Source organism: Rhea pennata, chromosome 7, assembly GCF_028389875.1.
Source record: "Rhea pennata isolate bPtePen1 chromosome 7, bPtePen1.pri, whole genome shotgun sequence".
Classification (NCBI taxonomy): domain Eukaryota; kingdom Metazoa; phylum Chordata; class Aves; order Rheiformes; family Rheidae; genus Rhea; species Rhea pennata.
This window is the reverse complement of record NC_084669.1, coordinates 14,101,370-14,123,025: the sequence shown is the minus strand read 5'-3', so window position 1 is coordinate 14,123,025 and position 21,656 is coordinate 14,101,370. Positions and strand designations below refer to the sequence as shown.

General features: G+C 43.6%; 1 protein-coding gene across 1 annotated transcript in view; it reads left to right on the top strand.

Moving 5' to 3' along the window:
* The window catches only part of NEURL1 (neuralized E3 ubiquitin protein ligase 1), a 159,005-nt gene that overhangs the window by 77,753 nt on the left and 59,596 nt on the right, over positions 1-21,656 (top strand). Inside the window, exon 2 of the mRNA XM_062580294.1 lies at positions 19,449-19,690. Coding sequence (XP_062436278.1) covers positions 19,449-19,690 — 242 coding nt within the window. The remainder of the gene's footprint in view (positions 1-19,448; positions 19,691-21,656) is intronic.

Sequence of the window (21,656 nt, the reverse complement as noted above, 5' to 3'; positions counted from 1 at the left end):
CTCCTCCAAATCACAGCATTTGCTTTGAAAGCAAAATTTGCTTGAGAGAAGCTGGTCGAAGATGAGTCAGAGCTGCCTTCTCTGTAGCTCTTGTCAAGTTAGTCTCACTGGTGTTTCTGTTCCATGACTCTATCCTTGATTGCCTCTCCAAGGGACACTGTGATTCGTTGGCATTTAAAATGGCATTCAACATGACTGCAGTCGAGGGGGCTTCTTTGGTTTATCTGAGCTAGTCTACCATGTATCTGATAGCCCAGCAGAGACAGGTGGGCTCAGAGAGGGACATAACTGATCAGATGCATGAACATCTTTCTTTTTTCCCTGGAAAACATTGACAGTGCTTTTGTTATAAAGAAAAAAGAAGAGTATTAAAAAAAGGTCAAAAGCATATTCATTAGCTAATGTAATATAGAGTGTAAATTGTATAATCCTGTTTGCCTTCCCTCCAAACAGCCTGTGTCAGCAGAAATCTGGTGTTCTGGCCCTCTTTCCTTTATGTTAAAATCCTGTTTGTAAGAGAAGCTTTCAGGACGAACCAAGGTCCTTTGCTATAAAAGTCAGCTTCATTTGTAGAACAATTTACCTCCTTTTCTGCCTACACTAGGGAGTGAACCCTAATACAGAGGGGAAATGACGGAGGTCAAGTAATGCTGAGGACGTGAGGTCTCAATCTGTCCCACCTTACAAGCCATGTTGTTCATAATAAAGCAGTTGTGCATAGTCTGGCAACGTGAGGCTGGTCCAGGCAGGATGGACCTTCCTAGGCACACTGTTTCACATGCTGCTACGCTAAATGTACTGCTTCTGTGTGCTTTGAAGAGGCCTCCTCACTGCACTTGAGCTCCCAGGGCTCAAGTAAGTTGCTCACAGTACACTTTGTAGATGAAGGCCAGAGAAGAAAAAAGGACCCACCGCCTGACGCAGCCAGGATGGGCGCGTAGTGAGCTGCGTATAAAAATTGCCTGGATAGCAGGAGCTGTTCCTTTCTTTGACTGCCTTTGGAGAGCAATTCTTAGGGAGCAAAGCTTGCAGAGCCCTGATGAGAAAGCGCACAGAGTCAATGTGCGGAGAGCTGAAGGTGGCTTCTGAAAACGCCAGCCTTAGTGTCACTGCAGATAAAGCCTTTGGTTGCTTTGCTACAACTGCGTGAAACCTTCTCTTGCTGACACTGTCCGTGGGTACCATTCAAAACAAATCACCCTTGGCGCTGCTTTGGGACAGCACAGTTTAGTTTTGTTTCTCATTGTGAGGCAGCGTTTTCTGTGAACCGAAAGAGGATGTTGCTGGTCTCTGCCAGCTCTCTGGAGTGTGATCCGGTGGGCTGGAACGCCCCTGCCTTCGCTGTGTCGTCTTGAGCAAACCAACTGCCTCCTCAGCCAGGGGGTTTCCCACTGGAGAAACAGGCACGACGGCGGCGTATTTTCTTTCTGATACACCGTGACATTGCAGCCACGTGGCACTGCGTCAGCGGGACGTTGGAAGCTTTTGGTCAATAGAGTTGCGAGTGAAAGCACAACCTGCTGTGAGATACCTGACTAGGCCTCACAACGGGTTTTTCCAGGAACTATAAAGCTTGCAGCCTGGCTTAGGCAGAGCTAAGGAGTCAAGACTGCAAAGTCTAGGGGTGTGATTCTTGCTTAGGGTGTGCGAGGTCACAGGTTCAAATCCCGGATGAGCCCTTTGTCTCCTCTGGAGATCTTCAAGGCCTGCCTGGATACAACCCTCTCTAACATGCTCTAGGTGACCCTGCTTGGGGGGGGGGGGAGTGTTGGAGTAGGTGATCTCCAGAGGTCCCTTCCAACTTTGCTGATTCTATGAAACCAGAAGTGGCATCTGTGGAGCCTGGGGGCATCCGAGGGCAACGTGTGCCGCAGGTCTGAGGCACACCTTAGTGGGATTGTTTCCTTCAACCTGGACTCCTGCAGCAGTCTGTTCTCCTGTTCCCCATGGTGCCTCCTAGCAACCGAGCTCTTTGCTTGCTTTGCAAAGTTCAAGTGATCCTCAGGCCTGTGTTATCAGCCAGGGCTCAAGGAAGGGGGTTGAGCCCACAAGAGCTACCCCACCCAGAGAGAGGAGGTTTCTGGGAGAGCACAGCAAAGCTAGGATGGGGAAAATGCTGCGCAGAGCCCCAGGGTGAGGCTATCTTCTGCTTGCGTAAGGGGGAGTTAAGCCATAAACAACACTGTGATGCAGAAAGAAGCTGTTTTAATTTCAGCCTCTGCTGGAAGCACCACATGGAAAAAAATTATGTGATCAGTATAAAAAAGAAGTGTTTATGTTTCCAGGAGCGTAAACCTCCTGAATAATTAACATCGCTTGATAGTCTGCTCTATAAAATGCAAGTGGCTAGTGTGCTGCTGCTCAACAGGCATTCGTCACGAGTCTGATGTAAATGTGATACATGCAGTGGCTCGTTTGCTCCTTTAAAATAAGGAGACTCCTTTGCTTAAGGAAAATATCTCTGCGATTTTACTTTTCCTTGTTTGGAAAGCATAAATGTTTAAAAACTGGTCAAATGGCGACTAGGTTGCATGGACATTGGGGATGCAGCTTATGGAATGAAATGAACCTTGGACTTCAATTTCTGTGGCACAGGTCAGGCTTTCGGGTCAGAAGAAATACAGAAATGTGCTATTGGCTTTGGCTTTGCTTTTGGGGATAAAGAGAAGAAGGGAAGGGCTTTTAAGGGCTATTTTTGGAAGCCACTGTTTCAGCTCTGATCTGTCCATTGTGAACATTCACTGACTTGACTGAGAGCGCTTTAAAGAAAGAAGTTACTTCTGCTTTTGCACATCAGATAGAATCAGATTATCAAATATAAAACAGAGCCTTAAGAATCTAATTTCTTTTACGAAGGCATGATTGATGCTGTAAATTTCATACAACTCAGGAAAGGAAATGGGCTCAATTTATTTTTTGGTTATCCTAAGCAAGTTCAAAGCTGCTGTCTCATTGTTCATCTCCCAAGGGAAGGAGATCATTATAAATGCTGTCGTTCGTGCTGCATTTTATTTTCCTGTTCTGAGTGAAGTGTATCTAAAGAGAGTGCAGTTGCAGGAATCCTGATGGACACTAGTCCATCTTGCGTGGTAGGAGTTGCTCCATGGTAGCATTGTATGTGATCCTACATGGTAGGAGTTGCTGTCATTCTAATTTCAGTCCCTTTGTTCTTCAGAAATTTTGCAAAATTAGCCAAAGAGACCTTGATCAAGTGGCTTGGCTGAGGCAAGGCTCCTGGATAATCTTTGTCTCCTTTCTGTCTTTGATGCTGCAGTGAGACTCATCTAGTTTCAGCGCCTCTCTAGAGTTCCCAACCTGGCACAGAGAAAGGTGAAATTCCTGCTAAATTTAGTAATTAAGATGATGTTTTAAGTAGTTAGCACTTCAGCAAGAAGATCTGAAAGCCCTAATGGCAGAGCAGCATGCCCCCACTTAAGGTGGCTTTCTACCTGTATCAAGTGATCTAAAGGACATGTCCCATTCTCTGCTGGAAGCAGTTATGGAGATCCAGCAGCTCCAGCTCCCTGTACTCTCCCTCAGGAGAGAAGTGTCCCTCCACACTGGGGGATAAAAGATGTGCATCAGGCATTTAACATACAAAGAACAAAGTATTCAGGCTATCTGTTCCCATAGTATGATATATAGCATAGGATGATACACAGAAATATCCTCCAAATGTTCTGCAAATGGATTTGAGTGGGTGCTAAAGTCACTCCGCATGTCAGCAAGAGATGACTGTAGCTCTTAAAGTGCTTTTCACCAGAGCTCAGGTAACCTCGGCCATTTCGCTGGAAGATGTATCTATACCATTATCTGCAATGTGACCGCCTGGAGCTCTCTTTACCCGTTTATGAGGTATTTCACAGTCTGACACCTTCCCGATCTGGCTACTCCTTCAGCAAAGCAGCACTGCAGTTGCTGCTCGCTGGGGACTTGGAGGTCGTGCCCCAACCTGAGCTGATGATGGCTTCAATCTTTCCAGTGTTCAAGCAATTACTTGAAGGAGATTGAGAAGTTATTTAGCATACAATAACTGTAATCTTTTGAGATTCAGTGGCGAATATGTACATGACACTACACACACTGCATCTTCTCTTGATCCTGAACTTCTAGAGATCTGTGGTTGAACACTCATGGGCAGACTTCATCTGCTTGGTCTTTTGTGTGTGGCAGAGAGAGTTTTCTGTCATCTGCATGCCTGGCACTACTTGTTCGATTGGTCCAGGAGTGAGTGTATAGTATCATGAGTGTAGCTGTAACAGAATGTAAGTATGAGCAAGATACCCTCAGAATATTTTCAGTGTGTAAGAGATACGCTTTTGCAGTGCCTATGCTTGGAAAAATAAAAATTGAGAACAGTTTTGAATTTATCCAACTTCAGAGTTGTGGCTTATAAAAAAAGGTATAATTATGTACTAAAAAAATACCCAGTGGTCTTTGCTGTCAGAAGAAATGCATCTTATCTAGAGAAGAACTAAAGGATTTTCCAAAATTTTTAACTTTACAAAGAGGGAGGAAAATGGATGAATGAATCGGGCTCCACACTAAATGCTCCTTTCTTTTCTGAAATATTGTACGTGTCTTTCTATCAAGAGAAAAACTGTCCTAAGCATTTCAGATTTGTTTCCTTTTCCCGAGTCCCTTAAGACAGTCACGCCACAAATGTGGCTATATGTGGAACAATGCTCTGAAGCACATGACAATACATTTCTTCCTCTTTCCACTCTTATCAATACCCTAATACATAAAAATGTCCTTTTGCATGAATTTTCAAACAGTGTGTTGCTCCTGTTCCAAGCTGGCTTGCTTTTCTCCAGCTAGTTAGAAATACAGCTGAGTGTCTTCATGATTTTCATCCCAAGTTACCTGCTGTAACTTACACAAGTGAGTAAATGCTAATTGGTCATCTGAGTAAGGGACAGTCATGTGAGTAAGTTTGCAGCAGCAATATGAGACTACTGAAGATTTAGTCACTGGGAAGTTTTCTTTCGCAGACCTTGCTCACGTTGGTGTTAACCGAGTTTTCAAGCTCAGGCTTCCTTGACACCCTTGAACCAGGGATACTGGGGTAACCTCCTCTTACGAAGACTTGCGAGGTTGACTCTGTTACCCAAGTCATAAGAAAATGACTGTGAAAGTTTACAGGTGTTTCCCTGAGGGCTTTTAATGAAAGAATTTTGAGCTTCTAGTTTGAAGTGTGTTTTTGCCTTTGCAAATCACAGGGGACTGGGGCAGTTTCATTTGCTGGGAGAAGCGCATGGATCTGGAGTCACCTCCCGCTGCCCTCTGCTGCAAGGAATTGGGCCGGCTGTGTGTGTTGCATGGCACATATCCTCACAGATTTTTTCAGAGCAACTGAAATGGAGATAAAACCTAGTCTGGCTTATAAATCTTTCTTCCTCTTTCCCCAAAGTCCTCTCTTCCTGCTTTTCTGGTCCCCTTATTTGTTGTTTCTTTTCCTATTTGCAGATTGTAAAGTTTGGGGCAAGAATCATCTCTTCTTTCTATGTTTGTGAGCTTGAGCTTGCAGGGGGTGGCTAGCAGGTAGGATCGTTTTTAAAGAAATAAATCATCTTACATGCTCTTTGTCCTCAGGTGTTAAGGTTTCAACGCCCTTGATCATTTACTGCATGACTTGTTGTAGAAAATGCTAAGGAAAACAAGTTCCTCCATGGACTACTCCAGCATCTATTTATAGCGAAACATTAAATAATAACTTTGTGGGTCTGGCATCGGAGTTGCTAGGAAGGGTGATGGAGCAGTATTCACACTTTTTCTTTGGAATAACTGTGGGGGATGCTGTTTATCTTCGTTACAAGATTTGTTTGTGCCGCTTAGATTTTGAGCTATGCGAAACACAGAAATCTCCCTTCCTCCTGTCTCCTGGAGCGTGTCTGGAGAAGCATATCTCGTCTTTATTCCCTGTGTGGGAATTCCCTGCTTAATGTTTGACTTGAATAGGCCAGATTTAGATGATGATTTGCAAAATAAAGAGGGCTAAGTACTGGTAGAGGGTGCCTGAACTGGTGTAAGTTCCATACTGCAGATGAGAGGGGAATGTTAGTAATTTAAATGTTGCTTATGGTTTTAGTACAGAAAGTGCAGATTAACGAAGGAATGCACAAGAATTTGGCCATCCGTTGGTGCAAAGGGAGAAAAATTGCCTATTCTCCTGGGGGTAATTACTGCTTTTGTCTCAGTAGTACTTAAATCAGTTGCCTGAAAGAAATAATATTTTAATCATTTGGGATAGGTTCAAACTTTTAGTGCTATTGGAGAGCTGGCTGGTCTAGACAAGAGTCCTCTTTTAGCATTTCTGTTTGCATAGCAAGATGTTGCTTGATGGCAGGGTTTGTGTCCCTTTGGCAGTTTTATTTCGCTGCTCTCTTTCCAGCTCTACCAGACAGTCTGGAAGTTTAATAGCCAGACTGTGGGGGTTGGAGGTGGAGCTCCTGTGTTTTTAATCCCAGCTATGTACCTGAAGTGACTTGTCTCAAAAATGCCATTTGTGGTAACTAACCTTGATCGAGTGGTGTAACGTCACTTAGTACCCAGTGCAAATTACTTTGCAGGAATGCTTTACAGATTAACTAGTGGGTGCCACCAAAATATAACCATCTGCTTATAACTTTGTGATGTTGAGGAGCTTCAGTTGTTACCAGGACCTGTTACATGTGAGGAGGGGGTGTTTTGCTTTGCTTTTCTATGAGAAGAAATGAAACATGGCTATTTAGGGCTTACGAAATTAAAAAAGGAACAAAATTCAGAGATCTAGTGCTGGGATAAGGTCAGGGAAGTGCCAGAGAAACTTTACTGCATGTGACAAGGGAGGATGATAATGATAATTTGGAGAGGAAAGGATGGCAAACCAAGAAAAGGGGAAGGTCATGTATTCTGTGCATTTTCTTAAGGAAAATTGGATGAGCTTATGGACAGAGGGAGAGGTAAGAGGCAGAAGAAAGGAGGATTTGAATTATGAAATGGTGGATGAGAACTTTAAGGAAGTACATTGTTCCTCTAATCCTGAAACATTTAACAGAATGTCAAACATGGCCAGATAGTAAAGGCACATTTTCATGTACCCACTAAGTTGTTAACAGTAATAACCTCTAATTTAAGTATTTATTTATTGCCCACATAGTTAGGAGAAAAGTCATAGGAAGCAGTGTCAGTGCTGCACACTGTAGCAAAATTTCAAACATTCAGGTGCATTTTTTCTTTGTGTGCTAATGATGAGATGCCAGCTTCCACTTCACAGACAAAGGTGTGAACTCTGCGAGCGAAGGAGCCTTAGTAGATATATATTTAAAGGACCTTCCTTTAGGGTTATTTTTGAACTTTATATTGAATGAAAATCTCTTTGATATTTGGGGAACAAGTCTGGATGTTGAGTTTTGAGGCTATAGTGACTATCATCAACAATGTGAACTGTGCAATTTTCTTCTGCTGAAGAGGGGACTTTTCAATTGATCGGAAGGGAAGGAAAACAGACCAAAAAAGACATTAAAGCCATAAAAGACATGCTGCATGACAGTCGGTCTTTTCACCAAGCTGTAGCAAGCAAAAGGCAACAATCTGAATATTAAGACATCAACACCAGAAGGTTTTTGCAAAAGACTCTCAGGCCCGTTCACGTAGCTAATCAACATTATCCTTAGACAGATGTGATTAAGAGCTTGCTCAGGAGGCTTCTGGGGGATAATGCAGGATGACCCTGAGCTGTGACTGATCAGGGAAATGCAGCTGCAGAATGGGCGTTGCAGCAGTCTTGGTGTCTCCTCCGAGGGTCCAAGATCTCCATTGTGGGAAGCCTTGGCAGGCAACGCACTGTCCTTCTGCCAGCCCGTCGCCCCGTAGTGTCCCCTGCCATAGCTGGGCGCTGCTCAGCACGAAGAGGAGCTCTGGCTCTTGGTTTTGGATGCAAACGCTTTCTCGAATGTTTGTGGGCGGGCAGCAGCTTAGGAAGAGTGCGTAAACCACCAAAAGCAGTGGAATGGGAACCTCTACGTGAAGCACTGCTTGGGCTCTGGAAGAAATAATCACAACATCTTAGAAGTGCTCATTAAGTTTTAAATACGGATGGGTTAAGGAGCTGCTTCGAGCAGGCATGCTCTCAAGGGACTCTGCAAATAGCAAATTCCAACAGGAAGTGTGTGCAATAAATATGACTGGGGCGCTACATTTTTAAACAAGACTAACACACAAAAGGACCCAACTTTGCAGCACCTTAAAGTGACTCTAAATGGATGACTTTTAAGAGGTAAAAAGGGGACACTCCAAGTGCAGCTGTCTTGTAGACAGAGGAAAAAAACTCTGCTTCCTGAGATTCTTTAGAAATGGCATTGCAGTTTAAAACTTCATGGTATATGATGTTGGATGATAAACAATAATCTACCCTGTACATGTGGGTAAGAAAAGAAGTGAATGTACAGGCTCTGGGATATTTATTCTGGCCCATCAGGTTGCTAAATTACAGTGAGGGCATCCGCACATCAGTCTTGCAATAAATTCAAACAGCAAAGTGCAAAAAAGGCTATGAAGCCTCATGAAATTTCACATCTTCAGGCCAAAGCTGTCACAGGTATTTTTGAATTGAAAGAGGAATATTGTGCCTTACTAATATATTTTGTTGTAAGGCAAGAGCATATTGGGGCTGTGCTGGGCACAGAGATGGATAACTGGGGCCTCTCAGCACAGTGAGATGGCACCAAGCGTATTTGCATGCTAAATTCCCACATGTTTGAGCCAGAGCTCTTTGAGGAAGGACGTGCTGTTTGCTGTGATCTGAAGATCACCTAGCATGTTGGTCTCCAAGTCTTTTGTTGGCTTGAAGAACTGATGGCATTTGAGGATTAAATCATTATAATCTCAGGGATACTGCAGTTTTTTATGTAGCATTTGCTGGACTCTGAGTTGAGTTGGTGCCATTCCTCTCTCAGGGTGTTTTTCAGGCTCTTTATAAAGGCATCACTCCAGCAGCCTCTGTTCTCTGCCCTAGGACTACAAACATCAGCTTTAAAAGCTCAGTGTCCATATTACATTCCTGCAAATTTTCTGTTTGCAGAGATACTCCTGCTTTCTCTCCTGTGTTGGGAGCCTGTGTTACTCCAGTGTGTAATTGCTCACTTTCCTTGCTGGGGAGACACTCGGCAGAGCCAAAGTGTATGAAGAGAGCAATGCAGGAAGGTGTCTGTGGTCTGGGACTGGTGTCCTTCCCCGAGAGAAGTGGTCTCTGACTAGGGACCTGTGCTGAACAAGACACCTGGGATTTTTGAGGTGAGAAAACAGCAGAAGATCTTGAGCCACCGTGTTCTGCTTCCCTAATGTATGTTCTTACACACTGGGAAGAGCAGCAAGTGGGAGAGGGTCCTCCAATTGATGACTCGGAGGAGAAGCAAAATTCCAAGGTGCTCCTTAGCATCCTCTTAAAACCCTCTCTCTTTCCACTGATGATGGGGGGGGGGTTAAGGAATAGCATCCTAATGTAGCTCATTATATTGTAAATATGCAATGCTAATAGCCTGCTTAATTCAGCATCTTGAGTCTAGAGGCAAATCTTTGATTTTACAGTGGTATAATTCAGAATTAACTCAGAGGCCTGAGTCTGGAACACCAGTTCCTATCTTGCATTTTCTTTCCACAGCTTGGGATGTGTATTATGCCATTCCCTACCATATTTTGGAGTTTGGTTCTACATGTTCATTTTCATATCTGCCATGTTTGTTTTGCTTTTTCTTTTTCTTTCCTGATCTCCGTTGCTTCCACCTTCCTTCTCTTCCTGACAAATATCTGAAGTTTATCCTTGATGGGTTACTCTATTGATAGGTTACTCCTGTTTTTGGTGAACTCTTGATATTTTGACTTCCAAACTATTACACTGTACATGGAAAATGTGCCCAGGATAGACTTTCCATTAAACTGTATTTAAATTGGAAGAGAATATTGGCATATCTACAAGTATTCCAGAATTAGATCCCAAAATACTGAGACTAGTTAATCTTTTGGAAGAACAAAAACTCTCACTGATTTATATTTAGCAGAGGGAATGCATTTTAAAAACATAGTCTATATGAGGCCCCTTGAAGAAAACATCTTTTACGTTGATTTGTAGGCCATGGAAATACTACGTGGCCATAAAATATTTGCAGCTTTTATGTAGCTACTTTTTGCAGCGTGAACTGTCATTAACCCTTTGAGAGGGAGTGCTCTGCTGAACGCCGGCTGGGCAATGAAATGCAGCTACCTCTGGGGCAGCAGTTTTGCTGTTCATTATAGCCCTGCCCAGCACTGCAGGAGAGGAAGAGAAAAAAACTGTGTGCAGTTAACACTACAGTAAAAACCCTAGACTTGTGGAGATGAAACTTTGGTCTGAAACTGATGTAATGTTTGTACTTGGAAAAAAAGTGTCTTTTGGCTATGTGAACCACGTAACATAACTCCTAGGGAATTTGTACAGCATCTCTGCAGTTGCTGAGATATTACTGATGATCAGGTATGTGGCTCATGCCCTTCTTTCAACCAGAACAGTGTGAGCAATGTCCCCTGCGTCAGGCCTGTGGTCCATCCAGCCTGAGCTCCTGCCAGGCCGTGGCTGAAGGACATGCTGTTTGGGACAGCACATGAGGAACTGTTGTTTCAATTCCTGTCTTTTGCTGACAGTCACAAGAGAGGACGTGGATGAGAGCAGAAGCTGCTTTAAAGCTGCTTGTTAGAGGACGGGCGCTCTTAGAAAGCCTAGCGAGAGATGCCATTGGCCCTAATCTTGGCAGCCCTATGTTTAGTTAAGCATCTATGATATTAATTAGGATTAATTTACTTTATTATAAGTTGGGAGGAACTTGATTACACATAATAACATGTGTAAAAAGTGATTAGTGTCCTATGCGTATTTCTGATCTATATGAAGAAAACGAGTAACTTAATTTATGATAGATGGGACATTTCACAGGATTGTTGTTGGTAGACTGTGATACATGACCAATTCCTGGAAAAGACGCTACGGAAAGTAACTGATAAAGGGAACAAAGTCTCACCCCCTGTGAAACTTTCGTTTTGAGAAGTTGGGATGAATGAGGGAAATACTGTTACGTATGGATGATTGCAGATCAGCCTCTGCAATTCATTAACAGAGCAGATCAGAGAAGCAAAGATAACTCTGAGCTTATTTTATAAAGTATACATAATCTTATGACCAATCTGCTTACCTTTGAGAAGATAAGGATTATCAAATCTCAGACTCTAGGGACAGAGGAGGTAGCGTGGAAAGTTTATTTTTCCTTCCTTCTTTCCCTCTATCCACAGCACTGACAGATTAGCCGTTCATCCTATGCAAATTGTTCTTCCTTCTCCTGAAGCATCAGATATTAGCAAAGGATAAGATTCCTGAGCTGAGACACCATATGTCTTTTAAAGTATGAATGTGCTATGCATCCACAAGGGAAGGATAAACAGATTTTTTTTAAAACATTCTAGATCTTAAACTGAACTGGACTTAATCTGGTTTTTTTTTGGTGTTGTTGTTAGAAGACATAAATACATTTTTACATCTCTCATTAGACTGCTGATGGACCTGACCTGATCACAGCAAAACAAAACTACTCTAGATCAAGAGAGAGATCTTGAATGCTTTCAGAGCACAATTTTCCTTTGATCTTCTCGTTGCCTTCTCACTGCATCTAACTTACGCCTTGCTGCTGATAATAAAGAATCACCAGGATCTAAAGAGAAGAGATAAATGTCTTGCTGCTCTCAAAAATGAGTAAGTGCAAGGCACGTGCAAATCCCCCCTGCCTGCCGTCCGCATGGCTCAGGGGAGCTGCCAGAAAACAGCGTGGGGAGAGGCGGCTGCCGCTGCCAGACGGGTCGGCAGCCTGCGCTGCCAGTGGCTTTTCCATGGGCCCCAGGACCCTGGGGGCAGCTCGTCCCGCTCCTGCCGGCCACCTCCTGGGGGGCACTGCTTGTCCCTCTCTCCTTGCACAGCGCACGGGACCATATGGCCGCTTACTTATGCGCTTGCTCATACCCGGGAGCGGGTGATGGGGGATTTGCTGGGGGAGAGGCGAAGGAGGGCTTCTGCTGCGGGAGGGCTGCGCTCGCGGCCTGCATCGCATCTTCAGGACTTAGCCTTTCCTGCAAGCCTCAATTTTCCGTCTCTTCTGCCAATGGCAAAGTCGTACCTTGCTTGTATTTATTCCAAATTTCTCCTCTTGTATCTTTTTTCCTGCCCTCTGTTCTCACTGCCACTTTTTGCACCTCTTTTATTGGGTTTATTTTCTCTATGAAATCAAAAAAAAACCCCAAAAAACAAAAAAACAAAAAAAAACAAAAAAACTCCTTCACTTTTAAGGCTCCTCACAACCCAACCATGCCCTACCATCCATCATTCAGTGTTGAAAGATGGATCCACTTGCAAGGATGGATCCTGCAGTCGACTTGGCTTCTGATGCCCACTTTTTTACATTGGAAAGGCCTTCTTATAGATGTCTGTGAAGTCCAATCTGTTCCTTTAAACCCTTCTATCTTAAAAAAAAGAAAAAGAAAAGAAAAAGAAAGAAAAAGAAAGAAAAAGAAAAAGAAAACAGCCACCACCCTGGCTAGTATTATCTCCTTTCATGTACTTGTGGGTCTGTCTGCACCTGTCTCTTGTCTCTTAGTTTGCAATTTAAGTGGAAAATCTTATACTGTGTGCGAATCTACTCTCTTGAGACATCTCCTCAGTGCTAAAATAGCACAGATGAAAATAAGTTACATTTTGGCATTGACTTGTTTTGGAGTCCTGGATGAGAGTGCTAGATCTGACCTGCTGGCTCAGCTCCACCTTGTAGATAAGTCTCTAATTGACTGAAGTTTAACCCAAGATGCTCCGTAATTTCAGGCAGTGGGGATTTAATGCTCCATTAACCCTTTCCGTTTCTATTGCTGCATACCCTTGCACCTGCAGAGCTATAGTCTTTCATTGTGGAAGAGCACAGCTTTGTGTCTTGGCCACCTCATAAGCAGAAGGTGGGTAGTTGATGGTGGTGGCAGTGATCTAAGTAGGGCCGTTATCATGGTAATAGGTGGAAGGAGAGTTGAGTGCAGACTGGAGATACATGATTGCTTACTCCTTCAAGAACAGCAAACATGTTTTCAAAAGTAATGAAAAAGCCCTTGTTTTTCATTTACACTAATTTGCAGTTCTCTCTCCTGTGCACAACGCCCTGGGTCAGGCTGCATGTGAGAAAATGAGATTTGGAAGCTGTTTTGTGTTTCCATTGGTGTTAAGCTAATACTTATTTTTAGAAATCTGTATCTTGAAGTGTGCTTTTAAGAATTCATTTGCAAAACCTTGTATTTGTTGTGGTAGAGTTGTTTGTGTAGATTTTGTTGTGGTTTTCTCCTTTTTAACTTTATTAATAAATTAAAAGGATCGGTGTAGTTAATTCCACCAATCCTTTCTCTATCTCACTGTCATGATTCCCCCAAAGGAGACCAACTGAAAAAACAGGCAAGGTTATGAGGATTCATCTCTCAGTTGTTTTTTCTTTTTTTAACTCCCTCTGCTACTAGTAACCATCTAGTTTTCAAACAGATGCCTACATGCTTTTTCAGGACTAAAGCTTTTCTATACACCACGTGCATATCCCCAGGGCAGGGCTTTCCGTGCGTTCACTACACACCCAAATGATTTCTTTTCCTTCCTTCCCAGAGTCCTTTAAAACACATTTATAGTAAGGCCACCTGATAGATAAAGCACTCTTTGTCAGCCTCTTTTGATGACAGTCACAACAGGGTGTTTTGAAAGCCTTTTCACCTTTCACGGTGTGAAGTTTTGCCCTGTTCATTCTTTTCACTGTAGTTTGCCTGTAGGACTCACCTCTGCACCACCAGCACCCAGATGCTCTTTCCCACTTGCTCACTGCGTGACTGTCCCTGGACTCTCTTTTAAAGTCGTCTTCTCTGTTGCATTCAATTCTGAATGCCACTTGTTTCACGCTCTCTACCAAGCTTATCTTCAATACTTTGCAGTTAGTTTTCAGTCTGAAATTAGTTTTGACTGTATTCTGACAGGTACCTGTCAAGATTTCTTCAACTGGAAAAAGTGTCTTTTCCTGAAAGTGAAATCCAATCGCTTTCTGCAACATTTAAGAACTCTCAAGCCTTGAAGATTATCCCTTCCAACCTCAACCATTCTGTGATTCCGTGAAGATTGTATCTAATTTTCACAGAGCGTGAACACTTCTTGTGAAAATCCCTAACAGGCTTTGGGATGCATTTTGCTAAGCTGAGAACATCCAGTGCTCCCATGCTGTCTTTTATAAAGCACTTTGATTGTGCTGAGGCCTCGAGATGCAGGAGAGCAGGGACAGCTAATGTACGTGAAAGAAGTGTGTGGTTTTGGGGGCATAATTCTGTCTTGAACGATCAGGACTGCAAAAAGGATGTGCTTGGGAGTGGAGCACTGAAGACAGGGAGATTCACAGTGCTTCATGTTGTGATTCACGTAACATCCCCTTTGCCTTGGCTTACTAAATATTTCGGAGGATCTGGCCCATGTGCTGGTGGCTCGGGGAGCAGGTGGGACAGTGACAACATTGTCCTCCTTGGGGGCTGTGGTCATAAGGGGCAGTTTGCATTCCGGGTTAAAATCAAACCAAATAATTCAAAGAGCATCTGCTTTTGGGTGTGAATTGAAAATGGAAGTTTATCTAATCTTGAAAACCACGAGAGTGAGCAGACGCTGTTCTTTGGGACCAGAGCGTAAACCCAACCATATGGAAGTTTGTGGTATTTCTCTAGATTTGACACAGAGGGAAATCTTTGTAGCTATCTTCTTCTTGTGACTTTTTGCGAGAGACCATGGGGAGATACTGGTTGTTTACGTGGTCCTGGCGCGTTGTTGCAACTCCTGCTTGCTGGGGGGGACGTGTTTTTGCCCGACTGGTTTTACAACCATGTAAAACCCTTGCCCTTGAACAAGCTCTCAGATTTCAACCTTCTTTCAGGCGCTTGTTTGTTTGCAGATTTTATTTCTGAGCAGTCGCTTTCCTTCTCCTTTGCAGGTGACTGATAAGTCAGGTCGTGGGAGAGAGTGTCTGGGAGAGGCTCTCAGTTAATGCAGTCTTGCACGGTTCCTCTGAAATCAGACGACTTTTGTCTGTTTTGACAACTGAAAATCTGAGTTTGTGAGTTTTACTCAACTCTTTTACATAATGAAAAATATTTATAAACCTATTGCAGGAGCCCTAAATGTATCATACCAGTGTTACTGATGGCAAAGACTAGGAACAGCAAAAGTTTCAGTAATTTAAATAAGAGAATGAGATAAAAGTGGAGACTAGGTCAAGCCTCAGTGTGAACAAAGTCTGTAAGCAGAGGTGTTATTTTATTTTTAGCTGACCAAGCCAGGACAGCGATGTAGCTCCTGAGCTTGTGTTTCTGAAGTGTTCCTCTCCTTGCTGAAGTCCACCCATAGGCGTTTGAGCTGCAATTCTAGATCTGTGCAGCATTTCCACCTCCCGGAGCGCTGCCCTGCAAGAGCTGAGTAATGGCCTTCATGTTTGGCCCATTGCTTTGTAATTCCTCCAGGGTATTTGTAAGCCACATAACTGTTTTTTTTTTCATTTAGATACCCTTTTCTTTTTTCAAACAAGAATCTTTTCCAGGTCCTTCCCTGAAGGTATACGTCGTACGGGCATCACCGTGGGGAGCAGGGAGGGTGCCTCCTGCCCACCTGAGTTATTGGCCTGGGAAGCTCTTTTGGGGCCAGTTTCTTCTATCTGCGCAGAGCGCGTGGTGAGAGCACCCTGTGTTTCAGCTGCGCCCGTCCTGCAGGCAGCGCTCCCAGTGAGCGGTCCAATGCAAAAGTCAGACCTTGATCGCAAGGTGTAGCTTGCAAGCATGGAGGAGAGATCGTGAAAACTCAAGAGTTTTAGTGGCTTCAGCCTAAAACCCCAGCTTCAAAGTAGGTCCGAAAGAGAGTCCACTTTATTTTCCTTTGGCATTTAGTCCATGTGATTGTTTGAGCATGTTTATAACTGAAATCTTTCCATTTATACGTGTCACTGATGGCTCACACTGAAGTCTTTGGCCTGGCTGTTGTTATCAGCCAAAGTGTTTGTGTGGAAAAGAAAAGATTTTTCACAGAAAGCATTTCAAGTCTGTTTGAGGTTTGCGGTTAAACGTGGTAGGAGCGCTCCCTGGAATACGGCACGCAGTGTTAGACAGTGGCTGGAAGTAGCTGGAAGAAGGCTTCTCGGCTTGCGCTTGCCCCTTGCATTCGGCACGTTTTCTGTTCCCCTGCTCTTCCTTCTGCTGAGCGGCGGCTGTGACAGCTCTGCCACCACCTCCGCTGGGGATCGCTACCACCGCTACATTGCTTTTATCGCCTGCTAACTGTTTCTTTGCCACGTCAACTAATCTAAGCGTATGCATCTTAGGTTTCTACCAGTGCTGTCATCTCCTAGAGAGGCGAATATTTCCAATTTATCAGTCTGTGTGTGACCAGCTACTAAACTCGCTTTTAGTGAGAGTAGCTTTGCCAAAATTACCCGAGGTAAACCTAGGACAAAGCAAGAGCGGTGGTTTCCAGGAGTGAACCTGATCTAGCGGTAGACGAGAGCAACCCTTGTCCCCACTGTGGAGCTGCAGGCGAGCTGAATCCCATTAGAGAGTGGGCTGCGTGGGAGCTCGCAGCGGCGTTCACTGGCACTGGAGTTTTTTTTGATTTTGTGTCTTGTTTTTCATACAACCAGTTCTGCCAAGCTGGATCTAACTGCCTTCATGCAGCCCTGATTTTTTGAAGTCAGACACTGAAATTAATGTAGACTGTTTCCAGCAGACAGGATAGACAGCATGAAATGAATGTAGATTCCCTGTTAGCTTCTTCTCTTTCACATATACGCACCTTTGAAAACTACGGGAGAGAGGCAGGTGAAAAAACAAAATTACAAATTATCGGAAGAGTTTTTCCTACTTCACTGTGAATTCTTTGACTTTAAATTATCTAAAGTAATTGATTATATCCCATCAATATGTGACATATCCGAAATGGTGATTGATTTTATGTATATTTTAGAGGAGTTGGAAAAGTTAGGAATAGAAGTTTTTCTACTGGACATTTACATTTTATCATTCTCCCTATTAAAAAAAAAGATGGAACCCGAAACAGTGAGGTGGCTGAGAAATGAGGAGTGGAGAGAGCTAGTGGCCTGGGACATTTCTGCAGAAGGCATCCTGGGACAGTGTACTCTGGCAGAGCCCTGTTAAGTCAGGCACTTGTGTCGGCTCTGGCTCATGACCGTCGGTGATAGTGAGCGGCATCATGGTTACAGGGATAAAGGAGAAACTCCTTTGCAAAATACCATTAAGCCTGAGGAACTCATCGGCACGAGATATCGCTAATGCCAGGGGTTTAGCAGGATTGCAGGAGGGTTGTCACAGTAAATGTATCTGGAGTTATCCTGGTTTGGAAAAAAGATAGCAATACGGGAAGGGATGTAACCTGTCCTCAGGGTGTTAGACAGCCTCTGATTAAATAAGTCAGAGATGACCTCAGAAAGTTTTTCCCAAGAGGCCTCAGCAGAGTTTTCCAGCTTTCCTTCTGAAACGCCCTATACGGGCCGCGGGAGGAGGCGGGAGAGCTGCCCTGCGGCTGTAGCCTGCTGGAAGGGGAAAGGCTCGGCTCGTGGTGGCTGCTGCGCCTAGACCTTGCCCGTGGTGAGCCCACCCCTCCCCTGCGCTCTGCTAGTCCTGAAGGTCCCATCATGGCCCTGCCTGTTCCTCCCAGCCTTTACTTTCTCCTGATGTCGTGTGCCCTGCTTCTGTGAAACCTTCTTCCTTGCCCATTCACAGGAGGAACAGGAGAAGGAAGATAACTTATGTTCCGCAGGATTTTTTAATACCAAATATATCTGTATTGGTTCATCTCTCCCTTAAAGCATTAATGAATGTTTTCAGAAATAGCAGCCCTATTTGTCAGGCCTCCCCACTCCATTCTGAAGGGAGAGCACTGTCATTCAGGAAAGCAAGAAAAATAAAACAGTAAAGGGACGAGAGGAGGAAGCATTGATATCTGATGTTGAGGCTGAGTTAAAATATTCCATCAGAAAACAGGGGCTTAGCTTTTGTTGGTATTTGTTCAAGCTCATGCATCTGATAATTGATTGTGCAACCTTGTATAGCTACAGACTCAAACTCTCCCAAAGGTCGGGAGAAATAGGGTCCAGGCTTTATATTTTTACCTCCAAGAACTATATTAGAGGTGTATGCATTGTTCTATAGTAGCTATATAGTGACATAACTGTTAGCAATTAATTTGAATAAAGAATATATACACTATGTGTTTATATATGTGTTACAAAAACTAACAGAAGTTAGTCTATATAATTTGTGCATTTGAGGAACAGTGTTTTAAACATAGTGTTTAGTCATGCATCTTTACAGAGCAAACTGACACATTGTTAAGGTCACATTTGTTTTTATTGCATCCCTTAGTCTGTCATGAAATAATCCTTTATTCTGTTGATACTCTATCTCCAGATCTGTGAGTATCTTCTCTCAAACATATGTGCATAATATGGTGTGTATGTGTACCCGAGGAAAAGGAAGCAGATGACTTGCATTCAGTGTAATTGTTTTGTGTTAAAGCTGCTGCAGATGCCCCACTGAAAAGAAAGCCGTGAATCCAGTCCTTCACGAACAAAGTTGCTATTGGGACTGTGTTAGTGTGTTGACTATTTGTATAGAGCCTTGGTTGGACAAAGACGTTATCTCCTCCTTGCTTCATACCCTTTCTCCCTCTCCATTTCCCTCGTCCTAATCCTAGTGTGCTGATCATCAACTTCATGAAAAGTGGGACTTCAGCTGAGGTTCCCATCAGTGAGGATACTGGTTGGTGGAGGGAATCCAGGTGGTTTTATCACTGAGTCATGCTTGAGTACTACTTAGCAATATGTATATTTGAGCTGGCATCTACTGAGTGTGGATGCAGAGCATGCAAAGGCAAATAGAAGCAAGCGTTGATGGAGTGTTTGCTGTTGCAAAGGAGGAGCAAGGGGAATGGTCCTGTCAGGGTATCTGTGGGTTGGGTGGTGCTGCCCGCCAGAAATGGAAGATTTAATCTAAATGTGACAGCTTTGATACACTGTTTTCACACATCCTTTGGTCCATTTTTCAGAACAGATTGTTGGTTTCTCTTGGGCTGTGATTTCAAGTGTTGAGATGCATTCCCAATGTCCTGCTCTGTACTGTCAGACTCTCCAGATGGGAGCCTGCTATGTCATTACAGCCTTTTATTGTTTAAGATGTGCAATAAATACTAAGTGATTTACTGAGCAGGAATTCGTCAAACATATTTCTCTCTGCAGTCTCCCTCCAAAGTATCCCTATTTTTTTTTCAGTGAGAGGTTTTTTAACTTACTATTCACAGCAGATTTTAAATCCTTTTTTTTTTCTCATTCTGCTTTCAGATTCTATAGGTGGCTCATTTCCAGCATCCTCTCATCGATGCCACCACAAGCAGAAGCACTGTCTTCCTATCGCACAGTGTGGAGCTCTGTCCATCAGCCCTCTGCTTTTCCATCCCCACACAAAGGGATCCCAGATCATCATGGACACAACACAGAAGGCAGTAAAGCGCCAGGCTAGCTTCTGCAATGCCATTACCTTCAGCAACAGACCCATTGTTATTTATGAACAAGTCAGGCTTAAGGTGAGTAAGTGATACTTTCCCCTATTGACATGGTAACTGCTGTGAATGAATGTTGGGGTGTACCAGGCTTTGGAGCTTGCAACTAGATTTTCTCTCTTCCTTGAAAAGCACAGTAGTTGGATCTTAGCCTTAAAGATCCGCAATCTTTGGTGCTTCTGCTTTCATCAGCATAGTTTTTGGAGCCATCAGCATAGTTTTTGGAGCCATCAGTACAAAACTGTGTAGAAACTGGGAAGAGAGGGGTGAACTGTACCTCAGAAGCGCTTACCTAGATATTAGAGAAGGAACAGCAGATTATGCTGATGTTCATTGGAAAAGGGCAACAAAAAGAACCGTACTGGTCAGCCTGAGAGGCAGCAGCCTTGGTTATGAGCCAATGGGACCTCTAGACTTTGCCTACATTGTACAAAGAAGTTTTAGTGGTCTGGGTTGGTAGAAGGAAGATGAGGAGTTAGTTAAGATGTTCAAATCCATAACAAGGACTTTTCTTCCTGTAAACAAGACAGCAATAAGGGCTAGTCTAATGGAGCTGGAAGTCAGCCTCTTTGCAGCAAATGGATGACAGAGAAGTAGGTGAAAATGACCTGAAGGTGAAGACAGCCGCTCATGTACTTGACATGGAAGATAAAAGGCTGAAAGGATGAAAGGAGCAGTCAGTGGGGTCACAGCTGCCTTGTAAGAGAAGAATCTTTTCAGCAGTTTGCTGACTGCTTTGCTGAATCAATCTCCTGATTGCATTCAGGTCAAAGGAAAGAACATTGCAGGCATCGTGTTTTTCTCACAGACCTTGACTGATTTCACCTCTTTTGTGTCTGTATTACAACCAAGAGGATGGAGGTGGTACTCCTTTGTGTTGTCTTTTGAGTTAGTTTCCATGGGAAGTTCAACTCCTCTGAAGGCAGGATGTACACTCAGAGGTGTGTGCTGGGAGCTACTTCCAGATGAAGAAATTCCTCAGTCTCCTTAGGAATTGGATCACCCTTTAGGCTCTTGGCACATTAAAGGAGCTTGGAACCCTTTGCATTTCATCCAGAGATATTTTCTAATCTTTGTGCCCCAGTGTTTGCATGACAGTATTTTGCCACTCTAAGCTAACTCCATTTCTTTCATTGGCACAACACGGGTATACTTCTTTAGCTGTCTTTCATTTCTGGCATGCATGAAAGATCTGCCTGTAAATTCTTCATTTATGCATAAGAGTTTTCCAGGAGGTTTATCTACATGTAGCAGTGGAGTATGAATGATCCTGCTGTTGCCCATCATTCAAGACCTCAGAGCTCTAGGAGCTATGGCAGCGTATCAGCCTTCTCTGCTTCTTCCCATATAGCCAGCAACTAGAGCAAGAAAGGAAGAAGATGAAGCCACCAATGGCTTTAGCCTCCCGAAAAACAAATTAAGTCTGGGAGAGGTATCAGGGAATAGCGAGGCATCAATGGGGGACACAGGTGAGATGGAAAGGAGAACATGCAGTGCAGAGGGACCACAGGAAAATGAAGGTGAGGAAAATGCTCCAGAGTATAAGGGAAGAGTACAGACAGAAAAGGGAGGGAAAAATAAATTAAAAAAAAAAAAGTGAACTGAAGCAAAAGATGAGGAATTAACCCGGTGAGGTTTGCTTTATTTGCTACAGACTCCCTCACTCAGCATGTCTCACCTGTGATGATACTGATGGCTTGTCTCAGCCTCTTTAGATCAACTCCCTCCTCTCTGCCCCGTGGTTGCTGGCTGTACGAGACTAAACACTGTTCCAGCACAGCACCCCTAAAGTGTCTTCTTTTGGAAATGCACTGAGATTTCAGTGATTTCAGGATCAGACCCATAAATGAAAATCCCTCCTACAGGCTAAATTACATTGCCTGTAGAGTTCTTACTGCCTCTATTTAGGCTAGGAACCTAGCAGGACTCACGTAGTCTAATGAAATTTTGTCCACATTGGCCAGCAGTTTGGAAAAACAAGTGTGGAAAA